The following is a 20,262-nucleotide window of genomic DNA, read 5'->3' as shown; positions in this document are numbered from 1 at the left end:
CTGGTAGCCTTCCAAGTGCTGAGATTAAGGAGAACTCAACCATACTAATGCTCTTTCGATAATCTTGTTCTAGAGCAGTGGTTCTCAACTGCTGTGCGGGCCAGGGAGGTAAACAGTCTGCTAAGTAACGAGAATGTGCTTATGTGACGCAGACAAGACCCAGGCCTCTGCCAGGGAAAGTGTCTTGTTGCTGACTGAGTGCATCTGGTTTAGAACTATTAATAATGCCTAGTCCATAAACAGGCCAAGTGGCTCTGCCTTATACTTAAGAGTGATACTAAAAGCTGGGTGTAGTGGCGCACACCTTTGATCCCAGCACTGGGGAAGCTGAAAGATCTCTGTGAGCTTGAGGCCAGCCTGATCTACATAATGAGTTCCAAGACAGCCAAGCTACACAGTGAGACCCTGTCTCAAAAAACCAAGTGAGAGGAAGGGAGGGAAAAGGGGGAGAGCGAGCAGACTAGGAGGGCTCTAGTAGAACAAAATGGATCCCTTTTAATGAAGTCTATTTTCAATTTAATCCCTTTTTTTCTTTTTTCTTTTTTTTCCTTGAGACAGGGTCTCTCTGTATAACAGTTTTGGCTGTCTTAGAACTCACTTTTTAGATCAGGCTGGCCTTGAACTCACAGAGATCCACTTGTCTCTATCTCTAGAGTACTGAGATTAAAGGCATGTGCCACCACCGCCACCCGGTTTTTTAATCCATCTTTTCTACTCTAAGACTCGGTCATAATATTCTATTCAGTTACAGTTCACTGTTGTATAATATTCCTTTCAGGAATCTATCTCAATCATCCATGCCCACACTGATGAGACTGGGTTCTTTCCCAGCTCCGCTACGATGAACCACACTACTACAAACATGTCTGACTATGTCTCCTGACCAGAAAGAATTACCAGGTTACAGACCACATCCAGCCAACTCTATGAGACAATGAAATATTGCTTTCCCAGACAACTGCACTATTCACACCACACTCTCAGTCCTGCATGGTTTTTAATTGTGTTAATTTCATTGTTATTATTGTGTGTGTATAATACACTCGTGTAGGTGTGCACGCGTATTGCTTTGGAGGTCAGAGAACATCTCTGTGCAGTCAGTTCTCTCCCTCTACCTTTAACTGGGAGAACTGGGGACTGGAGTCAGGTCACTGGGTCTGCACAGCAAGGGCTTTTACCCACTGAGCCACACTGCCAGTCCTCTTGAATAATCTTGCTCTCAATAAAACCAGTTTTGGTTCACAGGAAGCCCGGTGGGTTGCTGTTAGATCTAGTTCCCTGCTCTGGACTGTGAGTTCTAGCCCACCTCACTTTCCTCATCTCCCCAGTCACTTTCCCATGCAACAAGCATGTTTCTGCTCTTAGTGAACCTGTACCAATCATCTCACCTGCAAAACTTTTTTTTTTTAATTTATCCTTATTTTGTGTCCTGGTTTGTTTTTTTGTCCAGCCTGACTCAAGTTGGAGTCATTTGGCAAAAGCAAATCTCAGTTGAGAACACTGGCTGAGTTGAGAAAATGGCTCCATCGGATTGACTGCAGGCAAGTCGAAGGCATTTTCTTGGTTAATGGTTGTTGTGGGAGGGCCCTGCCCTCTGTGGGTGATGCCACCCCTGGGCAGTAGCCCTAAAGAAAGCAGGCTGAGCAAGCCATGGAACAAGCATGTCACTTCAGTTCCTGCCTCCAGGATCCTGCCCTGACTTCCCTCAGGGAGACAATAAAGCTGTAAATTGAAATAAATCCCAAGTTTCTTCCTTCATGGCTTTTGGTCATGGATTTACCACAGCAATAGAAAAGAAACTAAGTCAGAAACCGGTACCAGGTTCATGGGGTACTGCTGTAGAGACCTGTCCGTGTTGTTTAGGAAGGACTGTGGACAGAGTTTAAAACTTTGAGCTGGAAAAGCCACTGAGTACTTAGCCCTTAATGGGTTGTTCTGTGGGAACTTAAGAAAAAAAATTGTTGAGAGCAATGTCTGCCTCCGGGTTCCTGCCTTCCTGCCTTAGTTTCCCTCAGTGATGAGCTACAAGCTGCAGGATGAAATAAGCTCTCTCCTCCCCAGGCTTCTTTGGGTTGTGGTGTTTATCATAGCGATGGAAAGCAAACTAAGACAATGTGTGTGTTTTGTCTATACATAAGCAAGCGCACCACATGTATGCAATACCTGTAGTGGCCAGAAGAGGGAGTCACATCACCCGGAACCAAAGTTATATATAAATGGTTTTGAAGTCACCACATGGGTGCTGAGAACTGAACTTGGGTCTCTACAAAAACAGCAGTCCCTTTAACTGGAACACTCCTACTTGGCTACAACTTCCATCCCCATTTTTTTGTTGTTGTTTTGGTTTTGAGACAGTGTTATACAGCTCTCAGGCTAGCCTCAAAATCTATGTAGCTGAGGCTGCTCCACCACATCTGTTTTACACCAAATACACATGTGCCCATCTTTTTTCTCATCACTGTCTTCTTACATTTAGGTCTCAAATACTTAAGAGATGACCCTGCCAGCAAAGCAGAGTAGTCCCATCACTTGACTTCGCTACTTGCTTTACATTCCTCACAGAAGTCACTGCTAAAGCTGAGTCATCTATTTCCTGTCAACTCCACTAGAAATGCGCTAGTGATTTCTAGTCCTTGACTGTCATGCTCACTGCTGTCAGCAGTAACAACAGTAATAACCAGGAATAACTGGACAATCATAAAAGCAAAGTAGGAACTCAAGAAGCTTCCTGAAACCTTCCAATGAGAAAGTAGGGTGAATGGCGATCCCTCTGGAAATAGGGCTCAAAGTAATACATTGGTCCTGCAGCACCTCCACTAGAGCCTGACACCTGCGGGCAATCAAGCATTACTTTTTTGTTGTTGTTTTTGAGACAGGGTTTCTCTATAGCTTTTGGAGCCTGTTCTTGAACTCGCTCTGTAGACCAGTAGACCAGACTGGCCTTGAACTCACAGAGATCTGCCTGTCTCTGCCTCCTAAGTGCTGGGATTAAAGGCGTGCACCACCACTGTCCAGCTCATTACTTTTTTTTAAGTGAGCAACACTATGGCCCTGATGAGAAGTAACTGTTTACAGCTGTCTCTCATTTCCAAACTTCTTAAACTTTCTCTAGTTTGAAAAAGAGATGAAGAACAACAATTGAGTCCTCAGAGTAAAATATTTATTATATGTACTTTTTTATTATATGTATTTTAAACAACTCTGTGGAAATCTACAAATGGAAATTTCTTTATTACCCGTGTCCTACTTTCTGGCAGGGAGGCATACAAGACACACTATGAGCTCCAACTATGGCATTTCTTGTTGCGCACATGCAGGGAAAGCCTCAATGAACTGCTTACATAGGAACCTGACAAATACTTCCATGATCTAGTTGTACAGAAAATGACCAGAAAGTGCAACCTTTAGCAATCAGATTTTTAGGTGCTGGGAAACGTGGCGCTTCAGGGGATGAATTAGTCTAGAGGCTGCTGTGGCTTCTACATGGTTCTGCCTGACTCACCACAAACCACTGTAAAACAAGGCTTCCACTCGTGGCTATGCCAGTCAGAGGCCAGTTTTCATAGGAAGCAAACAAACAAAGCAGGAAAGAGAGGGAACAATTTTGTAAACAGGACAGAAGTATTTTCCTGTTCCTTGGGTAACAGGATTAGTCACACTATATAACAATCCCCTCTAGGTCACCTGCACTGCTACACATCTACACTCCTCTAACAGACCTGAAGTGAATTACACATCTGAACTGGCTTCCATAGACGGATTAAAATGCAGAAGGATTCGTGAGAGGTCTGGTCTGCTGCTGACACAAGAAAGGGGGTGTCCTGGCTAGTTTTCTGTCAACTTGACCCAGCTAGATTTCTCTGGAGTGAGAAACCTCAATTGTGAAGATGTCTCCACTAGATTGCCTGTAGGCACGTCTGTAGAGTATCTTCTTGATTAATGACTGATGTGGGAAATCCCAGCCCACTGTGGGTGGCTCTACCCATGGGCAGGTGGTCATCAGTGGTATAAGAAGGCAGTCTGAGCAAGCCATAGAAAGCCAATAAGCAGCATTCATCCATGGCATCAGCTTCAGTTCTTCCTTCCAGACTCCTAAAGTTCAAGTTCCTGCCTTGACTTCCCTCAATGGGCTAGGACTCCGAATATGTAAGCTAAATGAGTTCCTTACAGTCATGGTGTTACCACAGCAACAGAGAACACACTAAGAAGCGGTGCATGTGTCTGCACATGGGCACTGCTGTGTCAGAACGGCCAGGTCTGCTGGGAAGGTTGTGAAGGACTGGGGAGAATTTGGGACTGGAAAAGCTGCTGAGCGCTCAGAGCTCACTGAGCTGTTGCAGGAACCTGGAAGACAACGCTAGGAGTGGGGTGGATGATGGAGGGCTGGCTTGTGAAGTTTCAGGAGTAAGCGAAGACTATGAGGTTGTTCATGTGCTTTTGGGATAAAGAATTTGAGGTTCAGTCAGCTAGGGTTGAAGAATCAGCTGTGACTCACAGAAGACCAGATTTTAAAGACTTTCAGATTTTAAAAGTCTGTTTAGAGCAAACTTTAGCTCACTAAACACAGCCTAGCATAGTTACACCACTGTAACCTGGAATCTCAAATTACTCAAGGAAAGACACTAATTCTGTTCTTTTTTGTTTGTTTGTTTAGGTCTCCACAACATTAAAAAACATTTTATTTATTTTGAAGCATTTTAAAAACACATAAGCCATTGACACCTAGAAATAACCAAATAACCATAAACCAGTAGCATTATTTAAAACAAAATCCAATAAAGCATAAGACAGTATGATACACCACCAAATGAACACATTCAACTTTCTACAGGTTTCACCCAGGACTGTTTTTGCTAGAACACCAGCAGCTATGAGCATATGAAAAACATGTCATTAGTATCTTTTATGAAAAAAAAATCCAATCTTAAAGGTTTTTTTAAATTTTTAATTTTTTAAATTGTATTTGTCTCCTGAATGAAAACACATGGGTCTGACGGACAGACACGCCTGGGAGACGGTGTAAATGCAGTCAGAACTAATCTAAGCATCACCACCCTTTACTCAGCCTTGGGCTTGCTCACAGGAAGAGGGGTCTGCCACGGGAAGGTTCTGTTCTTATCTCTCTCTGTTCCCAACCTTGTCCTCACCTCTCAGGGTCTCACTCTTGAACAAACCCTGGTTGGCCTCAAACTTACGGTAATCTTCCCGCCTCAGCCTCCAGAGTGCTGGGCCCATAGGTGAGTGCCAGTCTACCCGGCCGCTGTGCTCTCTTTTTGTAAGACCATGATTCACATTTTCCAAACAGCATGGTGCACTGTGCACATCTGGTGCTAGTTACTAGGGAAAGTAAAGCACAAGCGGAGGGGAGGATAGCAAGAATCTTGCAGCTTTTGCCAGTTTTAAAAAAGATCTGTATAGTTTTTATTTTTTTTTGTGGGGGTGGGGGTGGGGAGGTTGAGTTTTAAAAATTTTTCCCCCAATTGCATGTGCATACGAGCAGGAATGTGGACGTGTGTGGTAGTCAGTTTTCTCCTCATGAGCAGAAATGTGTAAGTGTGTGGTCAGTTTTTTCCTCCCACCTTTATACGGGTTCAGGCTGGTTTCTCATTCTGGTGCCAGGCTTACACAACGTAGGTCTTTACCAGCTAAGCCACCTCTGGTTTTGAACCTGCTCTCCTCTTGCCTCAACCTCCAAGTGGTGGGACTACAGGTATTTGCCACCACGCCTGACTCTGGTTGTTTACTCTCTTCTGTCTGGTACTGAGGGTGGCACTCAGGGCCTTATGCATGTTTGACATACAGAGCTACACCCTACCCTCGGTTCTGAGAGCCAGGATGACAGGTGTGGTATGTGCCACCACACCCAGCCTGTTTTGTACTTTTTAATTTTGGTTTTGTTTTTACAGTAAGAGACATAGGTCTTGACTTATGAGCCAGAGAGAGATCTGCATTTTCTCAGTAGAGTGAAATTTACTGCTAACAGTCTACAGATGAGGAAGTGAGAAGCACCAACTGCTAAAACTGAAATTTCAAACTAAGGAACTCATTTTAGAGGGCGAGGGAGGGGTGGGTAATAAGGAGGCATGAGAGGAGAGGAGGCTGGAATCCCCAGCTGAGACTTCTCTGCTCTTTAAAGTACACACTAAAGTCTTCCCAGGGTGAAACCTGAAGCATCATCACAAGTAAAAAAGAAAAATAATTAAAATTGTACTACAAATCAAGCTGAGAAGACAGAACAGCAGAAGCATAACACAAGAGCCAGCAAAACACGCAATCTCTACAAGACATCAACTCCATGCAGCAGACACAGAGCCAGCGCCCAGAAAGCCACTTACTTTTCTCCGAGTGTCACCCGGAGGCTGCTCTGGGGTAGAGAAATTGATTGTTGGCATTTTGTTGTTAGCAGAAGACACGCCCACATTCAGACCAGCAATTATCACACTTAGGACTACAGTTAATAACAGAATCCATTTAAGTCATACAGCACTGCACACTACACAGAGCCGTAGCGAGACCGATGCAGCCTCAAGGGACTTGCACATGAAATGTGAGCCTCGTCCACAGCTACCGCCCTGGGCACACATGTACTTACCATCAAGCACATGTGTTACTGTGCACATGCCTGTTCCTGAGCATTGTACTTGGTGAACAAAATCCCACTTTCCCTTCCCTTTGTTCTTTAACTCTCACTCAGGCCAGGCAACTAACTACCACGCAACTACACACCCATGCCCCCAAGCTCATGTATTTTTTAAATTTCTTTAAAAACTTTTAAAATTTTAAGTGATTTATTTACTTTTATTTTATATACATTGGTGTTCTGCCTATATATTTATGTGAGGGTGTGAGAGCTCCTGGAACTAAAGTTACAGACAATTGTGGGCTGCCATATGGGTGCTGAGAATTGAACCTGGGTCCTTTGGAAGAGCAGCCAGTGCTTTTAACTGCAGAGTCATCTCTCCATCCCTTTTAAAGAATTTTAGCATTTATTATTGTGTGCTTGAAGCAAGACAGCTGTGGAAAATGGTTCTCCTTCATGTGGGCTCTAGGGCTGAACTCAGCGTTAGGCTTTTTCGTTTGTTTGTTTGTTTGGTTAGTTGGTTGGTTTTTCAAGACAGGGTTTCTCTGTAGCTTTGGAGCCTGTCCTGGAACTAGCTCTTGTAGACCAGGCTGGCTTCGAACTCACGAGATCCGGCTGCCTGTGCCTCCCGAGGGCTGGGATTAACGGCGTGCGCCACCACTGCCCTGCTCGTTAGGCTTTTTTTCAGACAATATCTTTTTTTTTTTTTTTTTTTTTTTTTTTTAGACAATATCTTGATATATCTCAAGCTGGCCTGGAATTTATGGCAATCCTTCTGCTACAGCCTCTCAGAGTACTGAGATTACAGTCGCGGCCCATTGTGTCAAGCTCCAAAATTGACTTTAAAGTTACAGGGCTGGTCGGCCGCTTTGGAAGAGTATAGAGACTGGACTGCCTTTTGAGGGCGTGGGGAGGCTTGTTTGTTTTAGGGCAAACGGTGTTTTCAGCCCAGTAGCACACATCTACGGGACCCGATGGCTGCCCAGCTCAATTCTCAAAGTCAGAGGTGTTTGACTCTGAACTGAGTACAGCGGTGGCTTTGGGTATTAGCTGCTGAGAATGAAACAGACAAGTCACAGAATAACCAAGTAACCTCCTCCTGCTCACAAATCCTCTGTGTGTGCCCTTTTGTCTTTCCATCTTCAAAAGTAATAAAAATCAGTAACATGGGGGCTGGAGGTGTAGGGCAGTGGGAGTGGGCCTGCCTGGCAAACCACAGGCCCTGAGTCTCATCTGCTCAGCACGGAAGAAAAAGGAAAGGGCTTCCACTGTAAAGTACAGGGCTGGTTATACAGTTTTCAAACATCTTAAACCACACAATTCTAAGTACCTTAAACAACAGAAAATCAGAGGAGGAAAGTTTAATCACCAAGAAAACGCCTTTCATTGGGTACACTGAGTACGTATCCCATTACTTGCCACAGAAAATTAGAGGAAGAGTAATGTGGCCTTGGTTTCTCAAAGCAGTAATGGTTCCCCCCTAGACAGCAGTTTTCTGGTATACAAATAACAGAAGCAATTGCTTACAGTAGTTAGTTAAAGGTGAGAAGCCAAAATGGGGGGGGGCAGGGAGGGTTACATGAACTCCAATTGACAGAAGGCAAATTCCAAGTTGTGTAAGACTGGGAGATACTGTCTGTCTACACTAAGCTGTGAACATGCAGAGAACAACTCTTTACCAACCTCAGATCACAGGCTAGATGCTGTCAAGACAGCCAGAGGCAAGGTATGGTGGCCCATCCCTTTAATGCCGGCACCCAGGAGGTGGTGACAGAGGGATCTCTATGAGTTTGAGGCCAGTCAAGGCTACATAGTGGGACCCTATCTCAAAACAAACAAGAAAAAATCCCATCAAATACCAGACATCCAAAGATCGCTCCCTCAGCCAGAAACTGAGAGTCCATTCATTCCAGTCACATAGTATGCAATATTTGTGACTAACTCATTATCAATTGAACTTGCAAATCAATTTCTATAAAAAGTTATTAGTGTGTGTGCGAGCACATGTGTCACGGCACATGTGGAGGTCAGAGGACAACTCTGGGATTGGTTCTTGTACCACCTCTACATGATTCCAGACAAAACAAACATCTCATCAGAAACAGTACTGAATTTTAGAGCATTTTATTCCCATTAATGATGAGAGGGAGATGAGACTAGTAACAAAACTTATTTTTCATTATATTAGTTTACACTGTAATAATTTTTAAAAGATTTATTTTATGTATGAGTGCTCAATCTGCATGTATGACTTTATGCCAGAAGAGAGCATCAGATCCCACTAGAGATGGTTGTGAGTCACTATGTAGTTGCTGGGAGTTGAACTCAGGCCCTATGTTAGAGCTGCCAGTGCTCTTAACCACTGAGCCATCTCTCCAGCTCCTACTATAATAATTTTTATTGGTTCTAATTAAAACAAAAAGAGCCTATCATTTTTTGTGATTTTTTTTAACCTAAAATGTAATACTTTGACCAAGTCGCTAAACACCACTACTCCAGAATTTCGGTGAGATTCTTTAAGGAAAATAGGTTAATAGTACCATCTAGAAATTAATACATTTGAGTTTTCTGTCTATTTGTGGATGCTATGGACTGCTGTTTCTTTACCTAGACTATCATGACAGTTGGAAACAATGAATGGGGCTACACTGTTTTGTTATAATTACTTTTTGGTTTTTAGAAACAGGATCTTGTTTTACATCTGCCATCTGCCCTTGAATTCCCTTATGTAGTACAAGATGGCCTCAAACTCATGATTTCTGTCTTGGCACTCCAAGTGCAGGGTCAGCAAACAGGTGTGTGCCAGCATGCCCAGCCACCACTACTATTTTTACAGAGAAATTTTTTTTCCACCTGAACTAAGATCATCATTTCCAAAAGGACTTACTTTGGAAAGGGCCAAACAGGAATGTCTGCACTTGTTAAATCTCAAAGGGCAAACCTACTGGCCAAGGACAACTGCTTGATTCATTCACAGATTTCTGGGAAAGACCAGATTAAAAAGGAAGCCAGTGACTCTGAACAACTATAGTTTACAGTTGCTTTTCAAACTGCTAACTTCTACACAATGATCTAGTCAGCAGAAGAATAGTGATAATTATCCTGAAGTGATGGCGAAGTGCCATACTGTACTTACCTCCAAATAGTTCCAAATCTCTTAAGCCCTCAACAATGAACTTTTCCGAGACCCACCGCTAAAGAGGAAAACCCCAAAGAGAATTAGTATATCTTCCAAGCCACAACACAGTAGCTATCAGCCTTTAGAGACAAAATACCACAAAAATATAAAAACAAGCAGTACAGTCAGACCCATTTCCATGGACAGGTTGAAAAGGATTTTGAAATTGGCTACAAACAGTAGATTCATTTCTTTCTCTGGTCTTCTGTATCTAACATGATTGGTTCATAATTGGGACAGAGGGGAAATACATTGAACTGTCCCTAAGAATGAGTATTTTTTTCCTCTCCTATAGAGAAACTTGTTCCATCTTGTTTATTCCATAGATACTCTCCTTTTTTGTTTCTGTGTTTCAAGACAGGGTTTCTCTGTGTAGCCCTGGCTGTCCTGAAACTTGCTCTGTAGACCAGGCTGGCCTTGAACTCACAAAGAGCCACTTGCCTCTGCATCCTGAGTGCTGGGATTAAAGGCATGTGCCACCACCACCCAACTTTCATAGATATTCTTTACAGAAGTCCTGGATCATCATTGCCAATTTGAAAAGTATTATTGGAATTCAACACTTATTGAATTCCATTGTACAAGTGTACAATTCTATACACTTGTATAGAAAACAAGAATAAAAGAATTCTTCACAAGCCTCCATTAGTTTATAAAATGAGACTCAGCATATTCCATGTTCTCTTATCTACAAAGCTTTCTTCTTCTGTTTGTTTTTATCTTTTTGAGACGGGGTCTCTCTCTGTAGCCTAGCCTGACTTTAAACTCTTTAATCCTCCTTCCTCGGTTTCTCAAGTACGAGATTACACCATGCATAGTTCTTTTCTTTTTTAACAGCATCTATTCATTGTACAAGAGGATGAATTTCCTTATATATTTTCACACGCAGATCACGTACCTTGATCATATTCATAGCCCAGTACCCTCTTCGTGCCCCTTCCCCACCCTGTTTCCCCTTGTTTAATTTCATGTCGGACTTGCATAGAGGGCACACGCATCTTCTTGGTGTCACATCCATGTACCACACATGTCCAGTATGGGTACAGAGGCCATTTAGAAGGGTTTCTGAAGACTTACTTTCTATCAAGTTCACCAGGACTGAACTAGTGCAATCAATGTACACCTTGCTCGTCCATTTCAGATGAGTGTTAGATTTCCATTATACTAATCAGGAGTCTGGTTTCACCTTAATCAGGCCAGGTTAAAATAAGAATGTGGCTCATATTTAAAAGCAACGGAATCCAGATTCTGTTTCACTTCATGACTGGTGTTAAAGTTTGGCACAGAGGCATTCTTTCCACTGAGCAGAGTTCAGGCAGAGGAGAGGGTTACCTTTTCCTCTTAATTAACGCTGAAGTTTATTTCTTACAGTGTAACTTGTTTTTACGCATATAAACACAAGAAAGGGAAGATTAAAGAACATCCTAAAACAAGCTATATGATACACACTGAAACTATAAACTATAAAATCAAGCTATATGATACGCACTGAAACTATAAACTATAAAATCACTTTGGTTCTTTTCTGTGACAATTTTTTCTGAATTAAAAAAGAAATAACAAGGCCGGGAGGTGGTGGCGCACGCCTTTAATCCCAGCAGAGGCAGTGGGAGGTGGATCTCTGTGAGTTCGAGGCCAGCCTAGTCTACAAGAGCTAGTTCCAGGACAGGCTCCAAAGTCACAGAGAAACCCTGTCTCGAAAAACCAATTAAAAAAAAAAAAAGAAAGAAATAACACCTCCCCAGTTTAACATAAAAACTTCTGTGCACTATACCATATAATATTTGAGAGTGATAAACCCATCTCTCATAACACTTAAAAATAATTAAAATCTTTAGAGAATCATTATCACATTAAAAAATTAAGTACTTGATAAAATCGATGAGGACTTTTTAATATTTATTTATTTATTTATTATGTATACAATATTTTGTCTGTGTGTCTGTCTGCAGGCCAGAAGAGGGCATCCGATCTCATTTCAGATGGTTGTGAGCCACCGTGTGGTTGCTGGAAATTGAACTCAGGACCTTTGGAAGAGCAGGCAATGAGCCATCTCTCCAGCCCCCTCGATGAGGATATTTTAAGAATTTTTTAAGCAATATACTTTGTTGAAGAAGGGACAACATGTGGGACTCATCTCTCCTTCCACCACATGAGTTCTCAGGGACAGAACTCGAGTTGCCGGGCTTGAATGAAGGCCCTGGACCTGCTCAGCAAGCTCACTGGACCATATGACACTTTTAGTGAGGTCACTGGGCTTATTTATAAAGAAACTCAGTCTAATATTTATTCTTACGGACAATCTGATAAGACCTTTTATTCTAAAATTTTTACAGGAAATATGGGAACCAAGTCCGCACTACCACAACTATACAGTTGAGCTTCCTGCGTTTGGGGAAATCAAAGGTGTCAGCACGTCTGAGCGCAAGTGATCAGTCTTGGTCTATGAAATTATCTTCATGGCCATGGTCTCTCTCCTGCCAGGTGAGGATAATAGCTTTTGTCTCACGTATTTGTTTTGTGCGTGTGTGTATGTGCGGATCAGAGGGCATATGGGAGTGAGGTCTCTCCTTCCACTATGTAGGTCCTAGGAACTGAACTCAGGCTGTCAGACTTACAGCAAGCCCTTGCACCTGCTGGGTCAGCCCCGATAAAAAATTTTAAGGTATAATAAATTCTTCCAGTTAATTTTTTTTTAAAATATTTATTTATTTATTATGTATACAATATTCTGTCTGCATGTATGCCTGAAGGCCAGAAGAGGGCACCAGACCTCATTACAGATGGTTGTGAGTCACCATGTGGTTGCTGGGAATTGAACTCAGGACCTTTGGAAGAGCAGGCAGTGCTCTTAACCTCTGAGCCATCTCTCAAGCCCTCTTCCAGTTAATTTTAAAGACTCTTCATTATATTTAGAAATGTGTTCCAGTAACTATAACCTGACATTGACTTTAAAAACATAAATCCATGAAAAATAGAAGTAATAGATCTTTACCAGCTCTGTAACTACATAGAAAATGCCCAAATTATTTAGCATGTGACTGATCAATTCATAAAACAAGCCACCTTCCTGTTTTTCACCAAACAATTCTGAGTGTCACAGTAAAACAAGACAAAGCAGTCACCACAATGTCCACCCACACTTTACTTTTCAGAAAAAACAAATAGAAAGCCAGAAGAATGGAAACACTCACCCTAATCCGCTCTGGTTTACTTACAAGAAAAGACATGGGTTCCTACTGTGTAGACCTACTTCAATTTCAAAAACTTACACCTAAAAGGAAAAGAGAAACATGGAGAGTTGGTTAAATCTTTCTATAGAACTATCTTTTTCTCCCCTGAAGCAAAGGCTAGCCTCCAACTCACTGCACAGTAGAGAATGACCGTGCACTCCTGAAACCCCTGTCTCCACCCTGAGTGCTGGGATCACAGGGGTGCACCACACCTGGGTTTTGCGTTGATGATGGAGCCAGGTGTTTTCTCAAGGGCTAGGTAGACATTCTACTGAGCAACATGGCCAGCCTAGATAAAGCTTCTCTGTGGAACGAAATGCACTACTAGTCTACCATTCCAAGGTGTCATACCAGACATATATATAACTTGCTAACTTCTGAGTATTTGTTTACAGTTGTATTGAGTGACAATAAACTTGGATATACTTTGAACAAGTACATTCTGAAACTGTCATTTCTATGAGAAAAGTTTGGAGTCAGGCAGGCCAATGCACTCCCTGTATCCCCAAGACTCAGGAAGCTAAGGCAGGAGGACAAAGAACTGCAGGCCAGCATGGGCTTCATACACAGCAGAACTGTTGAGAGGAAGGCAGGGCAAGGTGGGCCAGAGAAGTGAGGCACAATGCAGAAGTGGAAGAAATTTCTTCTACTTGAAGAATCGCAAGTGCAAAAGCCAAAGTTAACACAAAGTGCACAATGAGTGAGATTCCTTTAAAAACAAAGCAGAGGTGTCTACCACCCCCACTTCCAAACATCACTCCACGTCTGCCCCCTACTTCCGCATATCACTCCACGTCTGCCCCCCACTTCCAAACATCACTCCACGTCTGCCCCCCACTTCCGCATATCACTCCACGTCTGCCCCCCACTTCCAAACATCACTCCACGTCTGCCCCCCACTTTCGCACATCACTCCACGTCTGCCCCCCACTTCCAAACATCACTCCACGTCTGCCCCCCACTTCCGCACATCACTCCACGTCTGCCCCCCACTTCCGCACATCACTCCACGTCTGCCCCCCACTTCCGCACATCACTCCACGTCTGCCCCCCACTTCCGCATATCACTCCACGTCTGCCCCCCACTTCCAAACATCACTCCACGTCTGCCCCCCACTTCCAAACATCACTCCACGTCTGCCCCCCACTTCCACATATCACTCCACGTCTGTGTCTCCATTTCCTCACATCAGTCTACTTCCCTCCACCCCAATTCCCGTGCCACTCCATTACAAGACTGGCCAGCAGAAGCTTCAGGCACCTAGTGTGTGAAACGTAAAACTCTCTGGCTTTTTCCCCCCTCCCCTTTTTTTCTTTTTGAAACAAGGTTTCTCTGTGTAGCCTTGGCTCTGGTGGAACATGCTCTGTACATTGGACTGGCCCCTGCCTCAGGAGTGCTGAGATTCCACTGGGCTTTTCTTCCTTCTTTTTTGAGACTGGGTCTCAGGTAACCAGGGTGGTCTCTTACCCCCCAGAGACACAACAGAAGATGACCTTGAACTTCTGACCCTCCTACCTCTGCCTCCTGAATGCTGGGATTGTGACACCACACCCACCCAATAACTTTTTTCTTTGTCTGATTTAATGAAATTGAATATTGTAAACACAGGTGTAATTTTTGTTTGAATAAAAATGTTCAGTAAGCTGAGAGGACTTTCCTTTCTTTCCTATTGGGTCTTAGCCACTGTAGGCAGGTACTCTATCTGTGATTTTGAGACAAAGGCCTTTCTTTAGACAGTTTGGCTTCAAACAATCCTCTTGACCTAGGTCAAGGGCTGAGGTTCACAGGCAGCTGGCTGCACCTGGCCGAGAGGGTAAAACTATTTACTGGTAACAGGACTGTGTACTTAAGAGATTCTAAGAGTTCTACAAAAGAAAAAACATTTTAAGATGGGTGTGCTATTGTGTGCATAACCCCAGCACTTGGCAGGAGGCACAAGGATCAGGAATTCAAGGTCATACTTGGCTATCTGTGACTCTGAGGCTAGCCTCTGCTAAATGACCTGTGTCAAAACAAAAGAAAAATTTAGACCTGAACGCTGCACTGCAGGCGGGGTGTCAATGGCAAAGACCTGTACTCCTAGAACTACTGAGACTGGGGTAGGAGGACCAAGAGTTCAAGGCCAGCCTGGCAATCCAAGATATCCTTGGTCAAGGAAAAAAAAAATCTAAACAAAATAGACATTCATCTGAATATTGAGGTACTTTCCTTTTCTACTTTGTGTGACATTAAGATCACTATGCTGCTTTCAACTGTCCTTAAAATACAAAATTACGGGACTCGAGAGATAGCTCAGAGGTTAAGAGCACTGACTGCTCTTCCAGACGTCCTGAGTTCAATTCCCAGCAACCACATGGTAGCTCACAACCATCTGTAGTGAGGTCTGGTGCCCTCTTCTGGCTTTCAGCTGTACACACAAGCAGAACACTGTATATGTAATAAATAAATAAATCTTAAAAAAAAAAAAACAAAAAACAAAAGCTGGACATGATCGCACCCATTTAAAAAAAAATACAAAATTACGGTGGAAGGATAAAACGTCATTTAAAGCATTTTTATCAAGAACATAAAACACCATAATACACTGGCCGAGGGATATTCTTAGTAGATAGACACAGAAACAGACTTTTTATTTATTGATTTGTGGTGCTAGCTATCCAGCCAGGGCCTCAGGCATGCTAGACAAGTACTCCCACTGAGAACACCCATCCTAGCCACAGCTCTGTTACTTATAAGCAGCAGTTATTTTAAGACTCTACTATCACTTGAGATGAATGAAGTCCTCAGAATTAAGAATGAGGCCTTGGTTTTGGCTAGCATGACTAAATCCTATACACTTTGTACAAATTCAAAATCTATTTTAGGATAGCCAATATTTATTTACATTAAAAGTATAGGTTGGAGCCAGGTGGTAATGGCACATGCCTTTAATCCCTGCACTCGGGAGGCAGAAGTAGGTGAATCTCTGAGTTCGAGGCCAGCCTGGACTACATAGTGAGTTCCAACCTGTTTAAAAAAAAAAAAAAACGAAGAAAAAGTATAGGTTGGGAAAGCTGAGCTGAATAGAATTTGCCTAGCATGCCCAAGGTCCTAAATTTAATCCCTAGTATGAAAATAATTAGCTTTATTTTTCTTTACCTGAAAGAAGAGTAGATGAACCTGGAATCTAGAATAGGTTGTGGTATCTCCAACATGTCTTAAAACCCCAGAGCCTATGTTGGGGTCAGGCCTCTGGTAGAAAACCAGTCAGCTTTTGTCAAGTGTGCACCTCCTTAGAGGGGCCTAACTCAATACAAAATGGTGTAAGACGCATGAGGCACTCCAGGGAGTAGGACCTTAACTGGTTGTGGAAGTGGGATGTGCACCAATAAACAGGACAGGAGATAGATGAGAAGGAAGGAGCAACCAACTTCTTATGGAATTGAGCAAAAACATGCCTTAGTGGCAGTGGGCCTGGCCTATCAAAGGTGACTTAAAGCCAAGAGTGTGACTATTACCTAGTATTTGCTGTATTATGCAAAGGTGTATCGCCAGCTTCGACAACAGTGCTCATCACAGTCACCACTCAGTAACCCTGAATAACTGCCCGAAAGTGAAGTGTGTGAGGACCACTGACAGGCCTTTGGTGCGTGCTAATGCGAGGCTGTATTAGCAGGGGGAGGACGCCACTGTGAGCTTTCAATAGAAGTGACACACAATGGTGGTCTACGCAGTGTGTCTTACATCTTGTTGCACCCACAAATCACTTAGAGATCTTGTTAAAATTCTGCAATTCAGGTCTGGAGTGGGCTCCAAGTTCTAACACACTCCCTGGAAGTGACAACGCTGCTGGCGTGTGGACCACGGTATTAACTAAGATTTGAGAAATCTTGTCTGGAAGAACATTCCAAGAAACATTACTCTATAAAGGAATGAAGAAAGGGAGGGGTGAAAATGGCCCAGAGGAAAGCATGCTGGTTAGAAGAGTGTTCCTGGAGATAAGAGCCATAGCAGTGGAAATACCAGGAAGCAGATGAGTGGCTACGAATGAAGAAATTATAAAGCTGCCCCCGCTTCCCAAACTATCAAGCTCATTCTCTACCCTTTGAATAATTTGAGACAGGGTCTCCTATATACAAAACTGATCTCACGGTCACTATGTAGCTGCTCATGACCTTGAACTTCTGATTCTTCTGCTGCTATGCTCCTAGCTGCTAGGATTACAGGCCTGCATCACCAAGCATGGCTGGAGAATATCTTTTACAAACTCTCTTAGATATATGGCTATGATTCTAATTGTGTGTTTGTGTTCTTGAGTGATCAAAGAGAAATGGAAAGCTCAGAAGTAGAGGGGGCTTTAACGTAAGGATAAGTTAAAATATTTATTTAAGGGGCTGGAGAGATGGCTCAGAGGTTAAGAGCACTGCCAGCTCTTCCAAAGGTCCTGGGTTCAATTCCCAGCAACCACAAGGTGGCTCACAACCATCTGTAATGGGGTTTGGTGCCCTCTTCTGGCCTGCAGGCATACATGCAGACAGAATATTGTATACATAATAAATAAATATTTAAAAAACTATTTAATCAGTGTATATGTATGAGTGTGTAGTGTATGCATATGTGCACAAGGGTGTGCAGGAGGGGTGCGTATACAGAGGCCTTAAGAACACCAGGTGGTTTTCTCTGTCAGGTTTTAACTAATATAGAGTTCAATAATGTTGAAAGGGCTTATTATCTTCCAAAATGAGGGGACAGCCATTTGTTAGAAAGGTAGTATCGATATTTAAGAACAAGTTAAATATGGCTATCTAGATTTAGAGGTCAATAGCTAAGGCTGTAAAAGTGACAGAAATCCAAAGCTGAAAACAGTAGCTTATGCTTGTAATCTCGGCGCTCAGGAGACAGAGACAGGAGGATCAGTTTAATAGCATCCTTGGCTACAACGTGTCTAAACAAAAGTGGAGGCTAAAGACCCTGCTTCCCTTCTTGTCTCCAGCCTAACTTTGATACTCACTCCCTAATCACCTCAAGTATCCTATGTTACAGAAGTTCGCACTGACCACTTGCTTTCCCCGCGTGTGTGTCTGTGTGTGTGAATCTCTGTTTGTAGGCATGGTCAGGCCAAAGGACGTTGGGTGCCCTACTCTACCACTCTCTTTTCTTCCCTTGAATCAAGGTTTCTCAATGACCCTGGACACCAGCTGGCAGCCAGCAAGCTCTGTTGTTTCTCTTGGCATAGGATCTTCTTGGAGCTGTTTACATGCGAGTCAGAGATTGGAACTCGGGTCTTTAAAGCTTCAGCAGCATGTCCTCTTATCCAGAGCCACCTCTGGGGCCACCCAACCACACTCGGAACTGTCCCGTTATCGCCCCCACTACAAGAGGTACAGTAAGAATTCGCTTGCTCTGACTGACTTTTTTCTATTTTTGTCACTGATCCCCTAAATTTCCTTCATGTCTGAGATCACAACACATAACCAAAATTATTCTAAGAAACCTAATTAAAGGGTGAAGAGAGTTGACCAGTTCAGCACTATAATGACTAAATTATTAGGTAGCTTTTTCTTTTTCTGTTTTGGTAGTGCTGGGAATGGAATGCAAGTCCTCACTAATGACAACAAACACTCAGGCACTGAGCCACAGCCGCACTCTCAAATTTGGTGTATCACTTCTTAGGGCCCAGAATCAGTCTCAGGCGTCGGGTATCTCTAAAGTATCAAGTAGTTCATGAAGACCCGTCCACATATTGGAACTTGGTTCTACCTCAACAGATATTTCAATAAGGCCGATTTCAACGGCCTGGGAGAAACGGGTCAAGTTGAAGTATCTTGGGGTCTTTAGCTGAAGGTTGAGTTGAGAAGTTAGATCTCTATTTCCTAAAATTATGAACGATTTTATTTAACCACTCCCCTTCTGTCGTGCTCACTCTCACTCTCGAACGCCAGACCCGGTTCCCAAAACTGCTGGGGAGCACTTAAAAAAGACAATCAGGGCCTCTTCGTTTTCACCAAAGCAGAAAATAACCCTGATCGTGCTCAACTCAAAGCCCGACCAGCATCGCCTGAAATGGAGGGGTCGAGGGAGGTCAGCACTAGGGTCTGCTGCTACTTTGCGGGAGGACAAAACGACATATGGTCCCAGGCACCCCATCTGGAAGCACCGGAAAAGATGGAGAGAGAAGGCAGGAGCCAGCCTCTCCCGTCAGGCCCAAGCCTAGTCTGCTCTCGGGCTATAACCCCTCAACGTGGGAACCCAGAACCCGGGCTAAACGAGGCCCGAGGAGGGCGAGGGTGAGCCGGGATGACCGCTGAGGCGCGCCCCCGAGAAGATGGACTCGGAGTCGGGCAAGAGGGACTGGCCCCCCGGGGAGCGCACCAGGCGGTCCCGCCACCCGGTACCTGGTCTAGGAGTCAAGAGTGCAGTACCGACTCGTCTCGGCTCCGCCTCCTCAGTTTGGTGGCCGCGCTGCCGCCAGGCCGGTTGCTGGGAGGGAGGTACGCAACGTGTCATGCGCAGTGAAAGGAGCCAGAGAGGCTGACAGAGCCCCGCCCCTCTCACGGAAGAGGCTCCTCCTTTCCCCGCCCCACGGAGGAAGTCCCGCCCCTTCCCGTTGAGGAAGCCCTGCTGCGCCCCACCCAAAAAGAAAGCTCCGCCCCTCCCGTGGAAGCTGCTCCTCCTTACCCCGCCCCACGGAGGAAGTCCCGCCCCTTCCCCTGAGAAAGCCCCGCCCCTCGCCTCCCAGGGAGGAAGGCCCGCCGAGCTCCACTCTCGGAAGAGGCTCCGCCCCACCCTGCCCGCGAAGGAAACTCCGCCCCGCCCGGCCCCGCCTACCCCCTCCCGCAAAGGAAGCTCCGCCTACCTCCCTCCCCCTCCCCCAGCGTCTTCTTATGGCTTCAAAGGCTGGTTGTCTTTCCCCTTTCTTTGCTGGGGGCGCCTTTACCTAGGAAGAAGCGGGTTTCCTCACGCCAAAGACCTCATTGATGCCAACTGCGGTTTATTAGAGCCCTGGTGTCTCGGTACCCTTCCTGTCTCCAGCAGGAAGAGAAGGGTCAAGGGCCAACTAACTACAGGTACTGGTTTGGCTGGCAGGAGCATTTCCGCCTCTCCCCATTCCATCACCTGGTAGGCTTTACACGGGCAAACACCTGGAAGGACTTAAATGGGCGCGCTTGGGTCTCTCAGGCATTAGCGAACAAACTAAAGAGGAAACTCACCCTGTGTGTGTGTCCCAAATTCCTTCTATGTAAAGCCAAGAAAATTGTTCAACTAAATGAAAGCTCTCTTTTTCGTTCCT

General features: G+C 44.2%; 1 protein-coding gene across 14 annotated transcripts in view; it reads right to left on the bottom strand.

Moving 5' to 3' along the window:
• Positions 1-20,046, bottom strand: part of Strada (STE20 related adaptor alpha) — a 31,596-nt gene extending 11,550 nt beyond the window's left edge. The window contains exons 1-4 of one of the 14 annotated variants that reach the window (XM_087909863.1): positions 19,909-20,046; positions 12,953-13,032; positions 9,717-9,774; positions 6,336-6,364 (exon numbers count right to left, since the gene is read on the bottom strand). In XM_087909863.1, coding sequence (XP_087765989.1) covers positions 6,336-6,364; positions 9,717-9,774; positions 12,953-12,988 — 123 coding nt within the window. In that variant the 5' untranslated portion in view covers positions 12,989-13,032; positions 19,909-20,046. Of the gene's footprint in view, positions 1-6,335; positions 6,365-9,716; positions 9,775-12,952; positions 13,033-19,366; positions 19,508-19,908 lie in introns of those variants that run through there. The other 13 variants (XM_087909865.1, XM_087909861.1, XM_087909864.1 and 10 more) reach the window with 13 other exon arrangements.
• Positions 20,047-20,262: the final 216 nt, after the last annotated feature.

This window comes from Myodes glareolus, chromosome 9 (genome assembly GCF_982192425.1).
Source record: "Myodes glareolus chromosome 9, mMyoGla1.1, whole genome shotgun sequence".
In the NCBI taxonomy this organism is placed as follows: Eukaryota; Metazoa; Chordata; class Mammalia; order Rodentia; family Cricetidae; genus Myodes; species Myodes glareolus.
The sequence above is the reverse complement of the archived record's forward strand: the minus strand, read 5'-3'. Positions and strand labels throughout refer to the sequence as shown.